This window comes from Ictalurus furcatus, chromosome 18 (assembly GCF_023375685.1).
Source record: "Ictalurus furcatus strain D&B chromosome 18, Billie_1.0, whole genome shotgun sequence".
In the NCBI taxonomy this organism is placed as follows: domain Eukaryota; kingdom Metazoa; phylum Chordata; class Actinopteri; order Siluriformes; family Ictaluridae; genus Ictalurus; species Ictalurus furcatus.
The window spans coordinates 12,922,132-12,940,170 of record NC_071272.1 but is presented as its reverse complement, the minus strand read 5'-3'; the positions used below and the strand labels follow the sequence as shown (position 1 = coordinate 12,940,170).

The following is an 18,039-nucleotide window of genomic DNA, read 5'->3' as shown; positions in this document are numbered from 1 at the left end:
GTTGTGTTACCCTGAGATTCTGGCAGGTCTGTGATTAAGTCGACAAAGATGTGGGACCATGGGCGTTCAGGTATCGGTAGAGGATTGAGTTTGCAAGCTGGCAATGTTCGAGGAGCCTTTGACTGGGCACACATTGAGCATGAAGATACTATATGATGCACATCCTTAAGCATACTGGGCTACCAGTAGGTGGCAGGTGCATTGTATTGACCTTTGGGTAGGCCCATGAAATGAGTTCCACCTGGTGCTGACCTGGAACAAACAGTTTCCCTGTAGGCCATGCGGCGGGGATCCGTTATCTTGGTGTTCTTGCCAGGGCCTGATCCAATTCCCATTCAATGAAGCTGATTAGACATGAAGATGGTAGAATCAATTCATTGTGGTTATCTCGTACTTCTGTGCCGTGTAGACGGGAAAAGGCATCAGTCTTGGAAAAGAACGAAGACAAGCGGGCTTAATGTGGTGTCAGACGTTTGGCGGTGCGGAGATATTCAAGGTTCTTATGGTCTGTGAAGATGGTGAAAGGATACATTGCTCCCTCGAGCCAATGTCGCCACTCCTCGAGCGCTATTCAAATTAAAAACTGCTTGAAACATGTTCATACACATATGATCATATATATTTCATGTATTTTGACTTTTGCTATGTACTTCTTTACAACAATGGATTTATAAACAAGGGCGAACGGTGGCTTAGTGGTTAGCATGTTCGCCTCACACCTCCAGGGTCGGGGGTTTGATTCCCACCGTGGCCCTGTGTGTGTGGAGTTTGCACGTTCTTCCCGTGCTGCAGGAGTCCCCTCCGGGTACTCCGGTTTCCTCTCCCAGTCCAAAGACATGCATGGTAGGCTGATTGGCATGTCCAAAGTGTCTGTAGTGTAAGAATAGATGTGTGTATGTGTTTTTGTGCCCTGCGATGGATTGGCACCCTGTCCAGGGTGTAAACTGCCTTGTGCCCGATGCTCCCTGGGATAGGCTCCAGGTTTCCCCGTGACCCTGAAAAGGAGTAAGCGTTATAGAAGATGGTTGGATGGATGGATGGATTTATAAATTTCTAATAAACTGAAAAGCATGCCAAGCATTTTGTCTGTGTCCTTTCCTCCAAGTTGCCCTTGTATAATGTACACCATGGTTTGCTGTGCTGCATGTGGATGCTCCAATCGCTCAGAGAAAGGAGTACGAATGTATGGTTTCCCTACTGACACGAAGAGGAGAAAAAATGGTTGACTGAAATCAGCAGGAGCAATCTAAATATAACAAAATTACACAACAAAAAAATATGTGAGGTAATCATACTTAAGTATATTTGCACTTTTTCACAAAGACCACACCATGAGAAATTTTAATGTAAGGTTTATTAAAAATAAGGAACAGTGAAAGACAGAACCCAGGGAGCTGAGACTCATAGTGAGGGTACTGTCTCATTGCAGAGAGTCTTCAGGCCATTGTGTCATGTTCTTGGTTGTCTTTTAACTATGTATAAAGTGTTCCCTAACACTGTGCATTTAACCACTATGGGATATGTACAGTATGTGGATAGACAAAAAGGAGTTGTGTGTGGGAAGTAAACTCAATCACTTTGCAGGCATATTTTGAGGCAGACCAGTTTGTCAGGACCCAAAAGGCCAACACCAGATGTTATTATTCCCACTATCTTTGTGCATTGTCCTGTGGTCAAAATTAGGAGGACCCCTGCACCACGACGTGCCCCTATACATATAAACATAGAGCACATTGCTGCTGATCACAGATATAGTGTTATAGGTGACACAGGTATAATATGTATGAACTCTTACTAATTGTAGTAATATTTCTTATTCTGAAGTGATATTATTTTCAATATTTAAAAATTAGCAGTACTTCTGCCTATATCAGTTCCAAAGAAAGAAGGGATGAGGACACTGAAAGATATATCAATATGATGCATCGAAAAAATAGCTCTGTTCCTACAATAAGGAATTTTATTATTTATTACACGTGTAATAAGGAATAAAATGGATATCCTCATACCACTTCCACCCACCACTATCACACGTCCCAATGTTATGTTTAACTAATATTTAACTCCCCCACCCTGCAAAAAAAAAAAAAAAATCACGTTTAGAGTCCTTTTCCTCTAATTTCACAACCATGGATGTTTAAGAGAATAAATTTTTACAATTAAGTTAATAGACTGTTCATGGTTGCATGGGAGTCCAGTGCATGGCTCCGTTGGAGTGAACGAAGTTGACGCAACTCTCTCTCTCAAGGGCTCTGGTCTAGTGGATACCATGATGGACCAATAATGGCAGTAGTAATGGTTAGCTGATGGATTGTAATGGTATTTGTACTGGAAACTACTAGAATTTCTGTGATGGTTTCTATTGGGGTTTTTTTTTCATCATGGATGTAGTGTGTTGTAAGATTTCAGTGTAAATAAAATTTTATTTACGTACATGCTTCAGAGGTCCATTATTTGGTTTATGCCAAATGTATATATCATATTTAATATTACATATATTATATTTGTCTAATTCCTACCCAAAAAGCTCCATAAGGAAAGGCTGAGCTTTCAAAATGTAGATGCACAGATACACATACAGATACAGAACACTACATTAAACATTCAAAAACAATGATTCATATCACAGGACAGTGAACAACCAAGAGCAGTGCAGCAGGTTATTCGTCTACTCAGTGAGTTAAATGAAGTTTAACCTGCTAACACGATGCAAATTGAATTGAAAGAAAGCTAAGACGGGTTTAGCCGCGCGCCATAGAAGACAAGAGACGAGGAAAGATCTGATTTGGTGGAAGAGACCAAAGACAACAAAGCAGAGGGGGGGGGTTCACTTATGTGGCTGAGGAAATATGAATAAAAAATAAAATAATGATAAAAAACGTGTTTATATGAAATATCTGACAAATATTCATATTTAATGATGGAAAGATGTGTATAAGTCAGGTAGAACCATATGAACATGACAGAACGTTAGTTTAGTTGATCGTGTTTGGCATTGATTGTGGATTCGCCCACAAGCTGCAAGCTGAGACGCCGCGAGCCGGTGGATCCCGCAAGATGGACTTTCACATGTCAAACACTTCGCCGGCGAATTAATCCTTAACGCTTCTCTTTGTGGACAATCTACAGACACACGAGTAAAAAACATACAAACAAACCCCAAAACACTCATTTCCAAGAGGAAGCTGTTCTCCTGGGTTTGTGAGGTTGTGTGTAAATGGAGGTGGTGCACATGGCAGAAGAAGAGAAGTGAATTGATTGATGAACTGATTGATTGATTGCGCGGTGTTTTAAACCGACGCGCGCGGCGACATTTTTTTTGTTGTTGTTGAAAAATCAATCGGAATTTTTGTTAGCTTGTTAGCTCACACGGACAATGGCGGCAATAACGAGCCCGGAATCGAGCGCTCAGCCCCGGGTCTATTTCCAGACGCCTCCTGGTACTGAAGAAGAAGTTCCACAGAAGCAAGGACGAGTGACGGTGAAATATGACCGAAAGGAGCTGAGGAGGAGGCTGAATTTGGAGGAGTGGATAGTTAGTCAGTTAATGACTTTATACGACTGCGAGGTAGGAATGAAACGATTCACCGAGCAGCATCACTCTGACTGTGTGAATCCTTTGTTGTAAGGATTCAGTCATCAGTCGTGTCCTTTCTCATTGTCTCCTTGTCGTATCTAATTCACATCCAAATGTTAGTCATTTTCGTTTACATGACCCGGAATATTGTCTTCAGTTTGACTGTTTGTGACATTATTATTATTATTATTATTATTATTATTATTATTATTTTACCAGCTGTGTGGTTTGGAGCTACATGGAAGGGCGTGGCCACATCCAACTCCAGACAAAGCCATAAAACAAAGGTGACCATGCACGTGATGACAAAAGAATGATCCCAGTTTACATGTCAGTAATGATAATCATAATGATATCCAGGCTTATAACCTTAATTACATTAAACTGTAATGTGTATATATCTATATACACTTAAACGCTTTCACGTTTTTTTTTTCATGAAAAGAATCAGCTTAAAACTAGTTCAGTCTCAGTCCATAAACTAAAACAGTCAGCCCTTTCTTCCAATATATCAGCTTACATTATTTCATATGCACGTGCATATTCACCTAGATGTTCTGCTTGTGAGGATTTTTTTTTAAAGAAACTTCCCTTCAGCCAGAGATGATGTCATCTCTTCGGATATGGAGAGCGAGGTGGAAATAGTGGGTGAACAAATCCGACCCAGATTATTGTCATGAAAAGAGCTTTGTTCTCACTGAAAGCACTTTTGAACTGGGATCTTTATTTATTTATTTATTTATTTATTGATTGATTGATTTTTTGCTGTGTAAGACGTTTAACCATGCTGCTTAGCCCTGTGTCTTGTGATATTGCTTAGGTAACTATGTCTACCTGTCCCATGTACACCCCAGATCTTTTAACAAGGAATCATTTTCAAGCACTTTCTCTTTTTTTCTGTTTGTTTTTTTGTTTGTTTGTTGTTTTTTTTTTGGGGGGGGGGGGGGGGTCATATTTAAGGAAGTCATGAGGCCATGCATTTTTTTCTTCAGTCATGGCATTCTGAGACTGCTTGTGTAAACAAGTTTTGTCTTTTGTGCGACAAAGAGCAGCAGCAGCACCACCAATGAAAAACACACAGAAGTAGGTAAGAATTAGTGAGGCTGGGGCTGATTTCTTTCAAGCCCAAGATGTAGATTCAAGGCACACGCGCACATAGTCTGCCAGTCCCCAGTAGGTGTTCCTACTACTGGTTGCTATAGTAACATTTATCATGGGTGGCGCCACTAGCCTTCCACTGTTGACAGCAAACGAGTTTTCTTGTTGCTAAAATGAAACATTTTTGAGGGAGAGAGTTTTGTATATATGCATGGTGTATATATGCATCATATCTTGCGAGATTTAGACGATACAGCGTGCACACTTTGCCATTGCTGTCATCTATCTGCGGTGAAAGCACAAGCACCAATTAGCTGACCGTAGCATGTTTAAAGCAAAATAATAGCTAGCGAGCACAGGAGGCTATGGATTACATGTGCTCTACTGTCTTCACTCCGATTGGTAGTCACTGCACCAAGTCACACCAGGTTTACATAGTTAAACTTTTCTCAAGTTTGTCATGTCTCTGGACACGCCCACATCTACTTGCCAACGGTCGCTGTGGCTCACGTCAGCGGAAGTTGCCAGCTCTCATTGAAGATGAATGATCTCCAGTTGCTTTGTCGCTGCGAGTCACTGTATATGTGAACGTACCTTTATGCAGCTTATCAGTGGCAGTCGTGTTTGGTCATTACCCACTAGATTTGGTCTCCATTTGGGCTGATATCTTTCATCCACCTCGCTGACACATCTGTAATACACCAGTAGTGATTGAAGAGGTGCACATGAAATATAGTCACGTGTGTAATGAACGCTCATATCCATGTATTATTCACTCTCATGCTTTTTTTTTTTTCTTCCTCAAAATGCATTTGAAGTGAAAAGTAAAACTAGTTAGACTAATCACCCATTAAAATCACACCGACTAATCACAAAACTAGATGGACAAATCGCACAAATGACTTAAAAGGACAAAAATCACGACCATAAAGTTAGTGGGGGTTTTTTTAGGGGGGTGGGTGGTTGAAAGGGTAACGACTGTTCAGTATGTTTGGTATTCAGAGGAAGCACAGCATGAAGCCAGCAGAGCATTATACAAACATTGTCCCACATCATTTTTATTATCTCAGTGAGACCTCATGGTATAATACATTGCTCAGCCTTAATAGTTTCATTGCAGAGCTATTGATAGATTATAATTTAGCTCTCGCATCTAATATCACCACCAGCCCTCACTGATACCATTTATCAAAGCTCTGAGTGTCAAATGATACTTGATACTGATCCGACACTACTACTTCAGCCAATTTTCAGCAAATATCAGAGGCTCAATAGTGAAGGGCATTAAGACAGTCTGTGTCCACTCACATGATCTGTGTCTCGTCAATCCAAGCCAGTATCAGACTTGTGCTTTTAGTGTTAGCCTGAAAAATGGAGGTAAGCAACTCCTGTGATTGCTTAGTGATTACAGTTCTAAGCAAGTATTAATATTATTATTATTATTATTATTATTATTATTATCAGTTTAAATCCAAAGATCACCAGGAAACCACTCCTGGGCCCTTGTGCAAGCCCAGAATTTCTCGACTGCTTTGAATATGATGTGCCTTCTGAATGAATAAATGTAAATGCCATCAGTAAGTTCACGTTATCTGACAGGAGCACCTATCCAGAAAATTGCTCCAGTCCCCAGAAATGTTTGTTCAAGTTTAGTCAGCATTGGGAAATGTACGTTATGTCACAACAAACTGAAACTCTATTTAATGTCAAATGTAGCCTAGCTAAAGGCGTAACGATGAGAAATGTACAGTGACATCATGATGAACTCGGACGCTTTTTTCAGTTCCATTTTCCTCCTTAAAGGTTTGGAAGAAGGCCATCATTTGGCCTGCAAATATCTGTTCCCCTCATTACTGCTGTAGCCTGTTATGACTCATTTCCTTTTTCACGCTACAGCAAATTAGATGCCTTTAAAATGATGTGGGTGAGTTTGTTGTTGCACTCGCTGACCACTGAACTGTGCATCCTATTTTTAAAAACTCAATTCAATGTACTGCATATTTATACTGCATTTGCTATAAATAATATATAATAAAATGCTTCAATATGTATGAAACTTAATTTGCTGCTAGAAGAATAGCCCTGTAAAAAAAAAAACACACACACAAAAAAACAAAAAACATTTATGGCCTTTTAATTGATCATTTACAGTTGCAATAAAAAATTATTCAACCCACATTGTTGGGTTGAATAATTCAACAAGTCGTCATAAGTTGCATTTTCAGTTGAATTTGGGGAAGCATTCGTTGTGCTGAACTATTTCAATTGCTTTTGTTTGATTTGTTCATTGAAAACAGCTGACAGTCTTTAAATTTTGACAATACACCTGCTTTACAGTGGGGGTTGAATCATTTTTATTGCAACTATGTTAAAGGCAAAGTTTCCCACAGAGCACAGTAAGTGTAAAAGGCAGTGTGTGAGCTTCATTAAGCCGCAGCTCTGGTTGAATCGGTGAGGTGGTGATGTGGAGCAAAACAGCTCAGCATGAATTCTTTCATAACTCTGCTCTGATTTCTGATTTCTCACTGACTGCATTCACATTCATATGTAAAATGCATCACATCATCTGATCCAGAAGTGACCATATCTAAGGAGCTCATGATTTGATTTGATTTTGATTTAAATCTTGATGGAACTTCATTCTTGAGGTTTATTTTACTTCTGCAACTAACATTATGACCCCCCCCCCCCCACACACACACACAATCATGACTACTAACTGCTTATAAAACACACTATTAAGATTTTCATCCATTATGACACATTATAGACTTATTGTATTTTTTTTTTTATTAGGACAGTCAGAATGAATTTCACTGTTTGAATACTATTAATTTTCTAAATGTTTGCATTTTTGAGATTTAAGATCTCATATTCTGCCTTTAATAATCTGACACAAGTCTGTTGAAATATTCCATTCTTGGCCAAATGACTCTTGATGTGTGAAAAGGGTTCTAATTTTTTAAATATACATAAAAAAAAAAATCCCAATTAACAAATTGTCCTAAATGTGGCTGCATGTAACTATTTTGTAAGATTAGCAACATAACATTACAAAACTGCACATTAATTAATATTCAGATAGGTTCATTTATATTCAAATGAAAAATTAAGTAATTGTATGGAGCTTGGAAGCAGAGTAGTATTTGAATATGAATTTCATATATTTGAATGTATATTTAACAAATGACATCTTTTTTTTCTTTTTTTTTTTTTTTTACCCAGATCTGCTGTAATTTTGAAAAATGCAAGCTCCTCTGAACATTGAGTTTCCTTGGCTTTTGCGTAAATTTTTGTGATCGCAAAATCCTGGATGGACTGACTATAGAAAACTAGTTATAGTTTTATAACATGTAAAACGGGTACATGAAAGGAGTATTCAAAAAGCAACTCATGTAAACACCTTAATCACATTATCTTACTCAGTGTAAGGTCAATAATTAGATTACTGCTGTCCATGTAAACGTAGTCAGTGACATACAAGACCAAAGATCCTTATTCCTCAATTCGAATTAAGAAAATGGTTTCATTCCTCTGGGGCTTGGCCAGAAGAACTTATTTACTCCATTCCGGTGCATGCACTTGACTTCCACGTTAATTTCCTCCACCTTCAATATTATGCCAGGGTAGGGTTAATCATCATAGCAAACACCACACCATTGCCCACTGTGATGGTGTTCGATGACATTGGGTCTAAACTCTTAATCCATTTCATCATTTGCATCCATAGCTACAAGAGTAACCTTCTCTAGACCGTAGCATAAACAGTCAAACGTCCTACGTGCTTGCCTCCCTTGTCGTTGTCTGTAAAACAAAAGTATTTTCTTGAAAAAAGTCTGTCTCTCTCTCATATATATATATATATATATATATATATATATATATATATATATATATATATATATATATATATATATATATAAAATATATATATTATATATATATATATATATATATATTATATATATATAAAATATATATATATATATAAAATATATATATAATATATATATAAAATATATATATTATATATATATAATACACATATATATATATATATATATATATATATATATATATATATATATATATATATATATAATGTCACAAAAGTGAGTACACCCCTAAGTGAAAATGTCCAAATTGGGCCCAAAGTGTCAATATTTTGTGTGGCCACCATTATTTTCCAGCACTGCCTTAACCCTCTTGAGCATGGAGTTCACCAGAGCTTAACAGGTTGCCACTGGAGTCCTCTTCCACTCCTCCATGATGACATCACGGAGCTGGTGGATGTTAGAGACCTTGTGCTCCTCCACCATCCATTTGAGGATGCCCCACAGATGCTCAATAGGGTTTAGGCCTGGAGACATGCTTGGCCAGTCCATCACCTTCACCCTCAGCTTCTTTAGCAAGGCAGTGGTCATCTTGGAGGTGTGTTTGGGGTCGTTATTTTTTTTTTTCAAGTGTAATCATTCTATGAAGTCCAGGGACAGAAAATGCACATTTCCGTAGAATGACACCAATTGCAGTGCTAAGGCTATAATAGCAATTGTAGTCCTAGCAATCACAGCATAACTGTTCATATAAATTGAAGTCCAAAGCCATCTTTATGGGTTTTAAGTGGTACCATCCTCAGCAATGTCAATGATCTTTAGGCTGCACCATGTGGGGCCATCCTCAGCAGCAGCATGTAACTTCCAACTGATGATAACTTCAGCCAGAAGTAGGGCATCAGGATGGATCAGGTAGGTCTGGAGAACAGGAGGGGTCAGGATCATTGGTATCTATGGAGCATTATGTGCAGCTCAACAGATAGAGAGAGGGAAAGAGAGGAAGATTGTTGGGTATGCTTATTGCCCTGTAATGGTTAAGGACAACATACTTTGCTTGAGTGAAAGCAGGGACTCCAGCCAAGACTAGCTTTGACAGCATAACTAAAAGGGAGAGCCAGAAGGTAACACAGACATGAGGGCTCTCTGGGACATAAGACAGCCAGCCACACCACCATCAACAAACCTGGGTGACTGTGTGAAAGGGGGGGCATCCAAACATCCCAGTTCACCACAACACACTATGCCTGTGAACCCTCTAGATCTGCTCCTTTACCTGAGAAAAAACTACTAATATTTTTTTATAATCAATGTGAAATTTTACTGGGAGCTAGTGCAGTGTGGATAAGCTGGGGGTGATGTGGTCATAATTTCTGGTTCTAGTAAGGACTCTTGCAGATGCATTCTGGACTAACTGGAGCTTGTTTATGCTCCTACTGGAACATCCAGACAGTAAGGCATTATAATAAACCAACCTAGAGGTGAAGAAAGCATGAACTAGTTTTTCCACATCATGTAGTGATATAATATTTCTTATCTTAGCAATATTTCTGAGGTGAAAGAAGGCTATCGTAGTAATATTTTCTACATGAGCATCAAATGATAGACTGGAGTCAATAATCACACCAAGGTGTTTTACTGCTGCACATGATGAAACGGAAAGGCCATCCAGAGTTACTATGTAATCAGAAAGCTTAATTCTAGCTGCATGTGGTCCTAGTAGAAGTACTTCTGTCTTGTCAGAATTAAGTAAAAGGAAGGTAATAAGCATCCAGTGTCTGATGTCCTTTACACATTCCTCAACTTTATTAATTTTTTACAACTGTGGTGAGCAGAAAAGAAGAGCCTGTCCATCTCAAGGCTTGATGTTTTGTGCATTCTGAGATGCTTTTCTGCTCACTATGGTTGTAAAGAGTGATTATATCAGTTACTATATCCTTCCTGACAGCTTAACCCAGTCTGGCCATTTTCCTTGGACCTCTCTTATTAACAAGGCATTTCCACCCACAGAACTGCCACATGTTTTTTTCCGCACCATTCTGTGTAAACTCTAGAGACGTGTGTGAGAAAATCCCAGAAGATAAGCAATTTTTGAAATGCTCAAACCAGCCCATCTGGTAACCAAGATCACTCTTTCCTCGTTCTGATGTTTGATGTGAACATTAACTGAAGCTCTTGACCTGTATCTGCATGATGATATGCATTATGCTGCTACCATGTGATTGAATGATTGGATAACTGCATAAATGAGTAGGTGTATAGATGTTCCTATTAAAGTGCTAGGTGTGTATAATTTCTGTACACACACTGTGCTGGCCAGTCCCAAGTTATGCTTGCTGGAAGTCTGTTAGCTAGGTGAAAAAGCAGTGAGTAATGTAGTTTAACTCAAAAGTATGATGAGCTAATTACGTGCATTTAATTCATATTATGGCAAGTAAGCAAATAGATGAATGTTTTCCCCATCCCAATGCCATTCTTAGCTCTTTCTCCATGTACTGTACACTGAACTGAATAGTGCCCAATAGCACAGCATGAGAGAAACTGTGTATGTGTGAGTGATGGGCAGCGAGGGTGATTTAAAGCCAGGTGCAATGACAGCTGTCCTTGAAAGCTGTGAAGATGAAATGGCAAAGATCTAAAAGAGCTTGCGGATTCAACAAGGAGTGAAAGGCAGAGATGGTGGAAATGGCTAATGACTGGATTTATGATATTACAATCACAGTTTCAACTGCCACAGGCCTGAAGAGTGCTATTGATGTCACAGTAAAGCCAAGACAGGGTTTATTCGGCTATGTTTGCAGAAAGAATGGAACACACTGAACACGTGTCCTTTATTATGTTGACAGGAAGGGGATGAGGGTTATTGTGTCACACACACACACTGGTTTCAGTCCATGCTGTTTTGTTTTGGAAGGAAATTAGGGACAAGGACCGTAGAAAATTGGCTTACTCACGGCTGTGTAAACCATCTGTGAATGTACTTTTCATCAGATGAAAGGAAGACAAAATGATGAGACACAAAGTTGAGACATGATCACATGGATGTCATCCATCCACCCATCCATTTTCTATACCGCTTAACCTTCAGGGTCCCAGGGAACCTGGAGCCCATTCCAGGGGTACACCCTGGATAGGCTGCCAATCCATCGCAGGGCACAATCAGATACATGTTCACACACCCATTCATACACTACGGACATGCCAATCAGCCTACCATGCATGTCTTTGGACTGGGGGAGGAAACTGGAGTACCCTGAAGAAACAGATGTCATATATGTAGAAAAAGAAATACTTTTCCTTTCACAAAACAAACTTTTGGCCATATATGTACGTCTTATGTTAAATCTCACTACCTTCTGCCTGACATACAACAAAATAAAATGCTGTGCAAAACTGTACTGTGAGAGGAAATAAACATGTCCACTTCAAATTTACACACTTGATACCTTTTAACTTTGTGCTTATAAATATTAACAAAATGTTTGTATTTATTAAAATAAAAAATATATAATTTATATACACTCACTGAGCACTTTATTGGGAGTACCTGTACACCTAATCATTCATGCAATTAATTGGCAGCAATTAGATCATCCTATCATCTGGCAGCAGTGCAATGCATAAAATCTTGCAGATACGGGCATTGGGTTATGTTCACATCAACCATCAGAATGCGAGAAAAATGTGACTTTCACCATGGCATAACAGTTGGTGCTAGATGGTCTGGTTTGAGTATTTCTATAACTGCTGATCTCCTGGGATTTTCACATGCAGCAGTCTCTACAGTTTACTCAGAATGGTGCAATAAAGGAAAAACGTCCAATGAGTGGCAGTTTTTTTGGATTGAAATGCCTTGTTGATGACAGAAGTCAACAGAGAATGGCCAGACTGGTTTGAGCTGACAGAAAGGTTCAGATAACCATTCTGTACAATTGTGTTGAGCAGAAAGGCATCTCAGAATGTGCAACACATCAAACCTTGAGCCAGATGAGCTACAATAACAGAAGACCAGATTGGGTTCCACTTTTGTCAGCCAAGAACAGAAAGCTGAGGCTGCAGTGGGCACAGACACACACAAACTGGACAGTTTAAGACTGGGAAAAATGTAGCCTGGTCTGATCTCAATCTCAATTTCTGCTGAGGCACACTGATGTTAGGGTCAGAATTTGGGTCCATGGACCCAACCTGCCTTGTGTTATCAGGTAAGGATGATGATGGTGGAGCAATGGTGTGGGGAATGTTTTCTTGGCACACTTTGGGCTCATTAATACCAATCATTGCTTGAATGCCACAGTGTGTTTGAGGTTTGTTGCTGACCATGTCCATCCCTTCATGGCCACAATTTACCCATCTTCTAATGGCTACTTCCAGCATGATAATGCACCATGTCACAAAGCAAAAATCATCTCAAACTGGTTTCATGAACATGACCATGAGTTCAGTGGCCTTCCCAGTCACCGGATCTGAATCAAACAGAACACATTTGGGATGTGTGCAATTATTATATTTTTTTAGTTTATTTCCAAGAGGTATGGATCACAATTAAACCACAATACTGCAAAAAGCAAATTACTTCTTACCATAGACGTCTCAAAGCTGTAATTGCCAACACCGGCTTTGTAATGAAGTTCTAACTGTGGTTATTTATAGTGTCTGAATACTTTTTCCCCTATGCATCTTTATTTATGCTTATAAATACTTACCTTTTGCTCATATTTATAAGTACAAACTTAAGTACAGGTGGAACCTGTCTTATTTATACCCCTCTCATATCTAGTGTTTGTTGTCCCTTGGCTGTTGAGGTGTGTGGTGTTATCATGCAAAGAGTTCTGTAAGGCCTTCAGAAAAAAGTCTGTGGATGCCTATGGGTCTGGCAAGAGATTTAAAAAGGTATCCAAGTTATTTGAAATACATCATTCCGATGTAAGGAAAATAATCTACACATAGTGCAGATTTCAGAAACCTGTCCCAGCAAATTCAGCCAAAGAGCAGGCTGTCTGATGCAAAAAGAAGTCTCCAAGAACCCCAAAATTTCATCACAGGATCTGCTAGTAAGTCTTGCTACTGTTGGTGTCAGTGCATGCTTCTTCAATCAGAAAGAGATTGCACAAATTTGACCTGCATGGGAGGTGTGCCAGGAAAAAGCCTTTGCAAGACTACAGTTTGCCACTGAGCATATAGGCAAAGACCAGGCAAAGACAGACGAATCAAAGATAGTTGCTTGGCTACAGTAACAGCAGACATGTTTGGCACAGAACAAAGACAGCTTTTCAGGAGAAGCACCTCATACCAACTGTGAAGCACAGTGGTGGAAATTTTATGGTTTGGGGTTGCTTTGCTGCCTCAGGAACTGGACATTATGCAAAATGCCTACAAGAAGTTATTTCTGGGGGGGCATTACTAGCTTCTGAGGCCAAGGGTGTACTTAGTTTTTCCACAGAAGAATATCACATCTATTGATATTTCTGTTGAATAAATGATTGAAAAAGCTAATTTTCCTTATGGTTTTGTTCAAGTATATCAACCTCATTAATAGGCACTGTTTCAAAGATGATCAAATATTTGCTCGTTCAAATATGTCAAAAAAGGCAACCATTTCTATGTGGTGTACTTATTTTTTCACATGACTGTATGCACTGAAATAATATTTAAACAATATTAACAAAAGTATTTGAATTTTTATTTCCCTTCACTGTAACTCTCGTGGTTACTACACGCACTTACCTCACAGTTAAACATGTTGAGAGAAAATTAAGAGGCTAGCCAGAAATAACAGGAACTTTTACGTGTAATGCAAGGATAGAACTCTAAATATTATAGCAAAAATGGTGGCCAACATCTTGCTGCCTTTTAGTCGAGAGCACAAGCATGATGTGCATTAGAAACTTTGTTAGAAGAGGATAATAATCTTACACTCGTTTGATCATTTCTTGTAGTCTGTATTCAATGGCTTAAGTAGCTCTGCTTATGTTACTACATTAGGTTTGCTACCATTTTTTACTGTCAGGTTCCAGACAACCAAAACATGGGACTGGGAATCGCACTGGAGCCTTTACCTTCCCAGACCGCTAGCTTAAAATTTAATGTCTAATGTAAAATGTAATGTCCATGGAGGGATATTAGTTACTTGATGAACCAACAATATATTGTTGAGGAGATGCTTCTTTAAAGCTTACTAAGCAGTTCTGTTTTCTCTCACTGCAGGAAGATGAAGTGCCCGAGCTAGAGATTGACGTGGACGAGCTGCTGGACCTGCCCAGTGATGTAGAGAGAGCCATCAGAGTGAAGGTTTGTGCCTTTTCTTCCTTAGCCTCAAAGATCTCACTGAATATGCATGCATACCTATGCTAATTTGACATTTCGACTTGTTTTATGTAAAAAAAATTAAAAACCACCCACCAGCCATGACATTATTCCTGCCTTTGGGGTCTGAAGGCTATTGTTCCAGCTGGCATTTTATTTTATTTTGCATTTCTTCAGAATGCTGCCATTTCTAATTTGGGCACCATACTAATAAAACTGTGAACAAACTGTAACCGACAAAATCAGTCCACTCAATATGATTGGTAAAGCGTGTTTAACAATACACGTGGTCACAAAGCAGCTTTGCAGAATGCTGTATGTAGATTTAGATCCATAATGAGCAAACCAGAGGCAAAAGTAGTAAGGAGATGACATGAGGAAGAAACCTTCAGAGGAACCAGGCTCACAAGGGAATCCGTCCTCTTCTGGATAAATCATCACAGTACACAGGTGTAGAAGAGTAAAGACAAACAGTGATAAGTGTGTTAAAAGGTTGCTGTATTCTGACTTAAAAACTTAAAAACGCTAGGTCAATATTTACACTGGGAACATTATGCTTATTCAGAGATTACGCACCTGCTTGAGTCGAATTTCTGCGTTCCTCATTTAGATAATACAAATCCCCTGCTTGTAGTTCATGCCTCTGAAGATTTTCCTTGAGTAGTGTCAGAGATGGAGTTTTCCAATAATGTTGATTCATAACTATCCCTAAAATAGGTCTCTTTTTGAGAAAAGTAGAGTCTCCAATTAAGATGCTGTCACCTCTAATGTCTAATTTAAAAAAAAAAAAAAAAAAAACTTTTGTGCTCTTTAAAGGGATGCCATTACTAATTTAATTAATAGTGCCATATTTATGTATGTAATATGGCATTCCATAGTTATGTAGAGTGTATTTACAGCCGAAAACATAAAATTCAGCATGACGCATTGTGCATCACATCAACTGTCACAGTGGAGCTGGACATTCAGAGCCTCCATTTTACTCAAACTCAACTCCACGCCACACACACACACAATTTATACTTAACTTAATAGCACTTAAGTCCATAGTTTAAGGTCTGAATACTTATGTCCGCAATTATTGTATTAAATCCTCATTACGCTTGTGTACCTGAGCTCATTTTCTAGGAAGCAGGACATTGGTCTATTTATTTTTATAAATGTTAAAAAATGTTCTAAATGTTTTTATTCCAGATGCTGCTTGTTGACTGTTACAAACCTAATGATGTAAGTCCATATTTAATAAGCTGTTCAGTCACAGACTTTTTATATTCTAAATCCTATAATCCACTTTATTGTGTATTGTGAAGTAAGTCAGTTATGAATGCTTTTGGTTTCAGCTAAACAAATGATCACAAATTTAGCACTTATTGTAAATGTAGTCATTGAGCCAAAATGTGTGGGGTTTACTGGGAAAACCTTTAACATGGTGAAAATTCGACATTTTCTACTATATAGTTTTGAAATCTACCCACTTTATGAAACTACCCACTTTTTTGCATTTACACTATATGGTCAAAAGTATGTGGACATGTGACCATCTTCCCCAAATTTTTGCCATAAAGTTGGAAGCACTCAATTGTTTAGAATAACTTCGCATACTGTAGGTTTACAAGAATGGAATTAAGGGGCTCAAACCTGTTCAATGTATCAATGTAACTGTGTTTATTAGGGAAGCCACTGAAAAATTTCAGCCAAAAATGGTCTCTCTCTGTCAGAGATTTAAAAAAAAAAAAAAAAAAAAAAAAAAGTGAATATTTTGACCTAAAAAGATTACATAGGCCTAAATTGAAGTGTCAAATCTAACACTTACTAATTATCAACACCAGTAATGTTAATGGTGATAATTATAAAGAGATCAAATATGTTTACTCCTGTGCTCAGACGCGTTCAAACATGTTGAGCAGCACATCAACAAAAGTCAATCAATGTATTTCTAAAAGGTTTTTATAGAAATTGTGCCTTTTTTTAAAAAAAAAAAACTCCTTTAGTTTACTGCACGTTACTGCAGAATCACCTAAAAATCCACCATCCAGCTTCCAGTTTTCGCCGATGCCAGCAAGCAGTTCCTGACTACACAGCTGATAATATTTTCTCTCCATGACCCTGAAATGGTGGAAAAAGTTTTCCTGTGTGTTTTTTTTTTAGGCTAACGATTCTGGCTGATATATAGTTTATGATATGGCTAACAAGTAATGCTAACTTTTGACCACCTATTGGAATTAAAACTTTATGCCAAAACAACACACTTGCCTCAAACCATGTCAAGTTGTTAAATAATATCAAATGCTTTCATGTGTAGTTTTTGGTACAATCCATAAAAACCCTTCTATCCACTGTTGCGTTCCTACAGGACTTTGTGGCTGCACTGTTGGAGAAGGTGCGAGGCATGCAGAAGCTCAATACCCCACAGAAGAAGGGGGACATAACCCCATGAACCACCCACCAGCTCCTCCACCACCACCACCACCACCATTACCCTGTTCCTCCAACCGTGCACGGTGGAGAAGGGCACACAGACCGTACTACTCCAATACAGTGTGTCAAATGGAGGCGAGCGAGGAGCTCAGCCAAGCCAATCTCAGCTGCAGGTTAATCACTCCAACTGTCTTATTTTCTTTCACTACTGTTTCCTTAATATATTACTCCCATAGAGTGTGTGCTAGTCTCCCTTTTTAGCTTAAAATACTGTAAGGGACAGGATGTGTTGTGGAATGGTTAGTTATTCAGTTTTGTACGCTTAAACACTAAGTGCCATAGGACATGGCTTTGTGCATCTGTAATTGAGTAGAAAACTAGGTTACGGCTTTTTCCGTCCATGTAGATCTCACCTTATGTCTTTGCTTTTTCTTTTATAAGGGCTATGGCAGCTATTAGAAACGACACAGTGAGTGATATTGTTTTAAATTAAATGTCTTAGGTTATGATGTATTTTGAAGTGAAATGGGGGAACAAGGGGAACGAGGAAACTGGGGCTTTTGCGTGTTTTGAGATTTTCCATTTAGTAGGACTTTAGGATATAACCGAACTGAACACTAAATCTCTGCTTTGTGCTCTAGATTGCTTCTGTATGCTTTAAAACAGAAGGATATAATATCTAGATCAACAAATTCAATCTGAACTGTAGCAATACCTTGAGTGCATTTTTGTTACGCCGGGTTTTTAACCAGCCTCCTCATATGCAGATCGAACAATACAACTTAAATGAGACCAGAGTGAAATGTTTGACAG

General features: G+C 38.6%; 1 protein-coding gene across 1 annotated transcript; it reads left to right on the top strand.

Annotated features, from left to right (window-relative positions):
• Positions 1-2,806: 2,806 nt before the first annotated feature.
• On the top strand, positions 2,807-17,882 carry ppp1r14ba (protein phosphatase 1, regulatory (inhibitor) subunit 14Ba). The gene is made up of 4 exons (XM_053648228.1): positions 2,807-3,568; positions 14,710-14,793; positions 16,003-16,035; positions 17,162-17,882. The coding sequence occupies exons 1-4, from the start codon at positions 3,377-3,379 to the stop codon at positions 17,243-17,245; spliced, it is 393 nt and encodes a 130-aa protein (XP_053504203.1). The 5' UTR covers positions 2,807-3,376; the 3' UTR covers positions 17,246-17,882.
• The last annotated feature ends 157 nt before the right edge of the window (positions 17,883-18,039 follow it).

Coding starts and splice junctions, on each gene's coding strand:
- ppp1r14ba (XM_053648228.1), top strand. CDS start 3,377: ATGGCGGCAATAACGAGCCCGGAATCGAGCGCTCAGCCCCGGGTCTAT. Junction 3,569..14,709: donor TGACTTTATACGACTGCGAG/GTAGGAATGAAA, acceptor CTCTCACTGCAG/GAAGATGAAGTGCCCGAGCT. Junction 14,794..16,002: donor AGAGAGCCATCAGAGTGAAG/GTTTGTGCCTTT, acceptor TTTTTATTCCAG/ATGCTGCTTGTTGACTGTTA.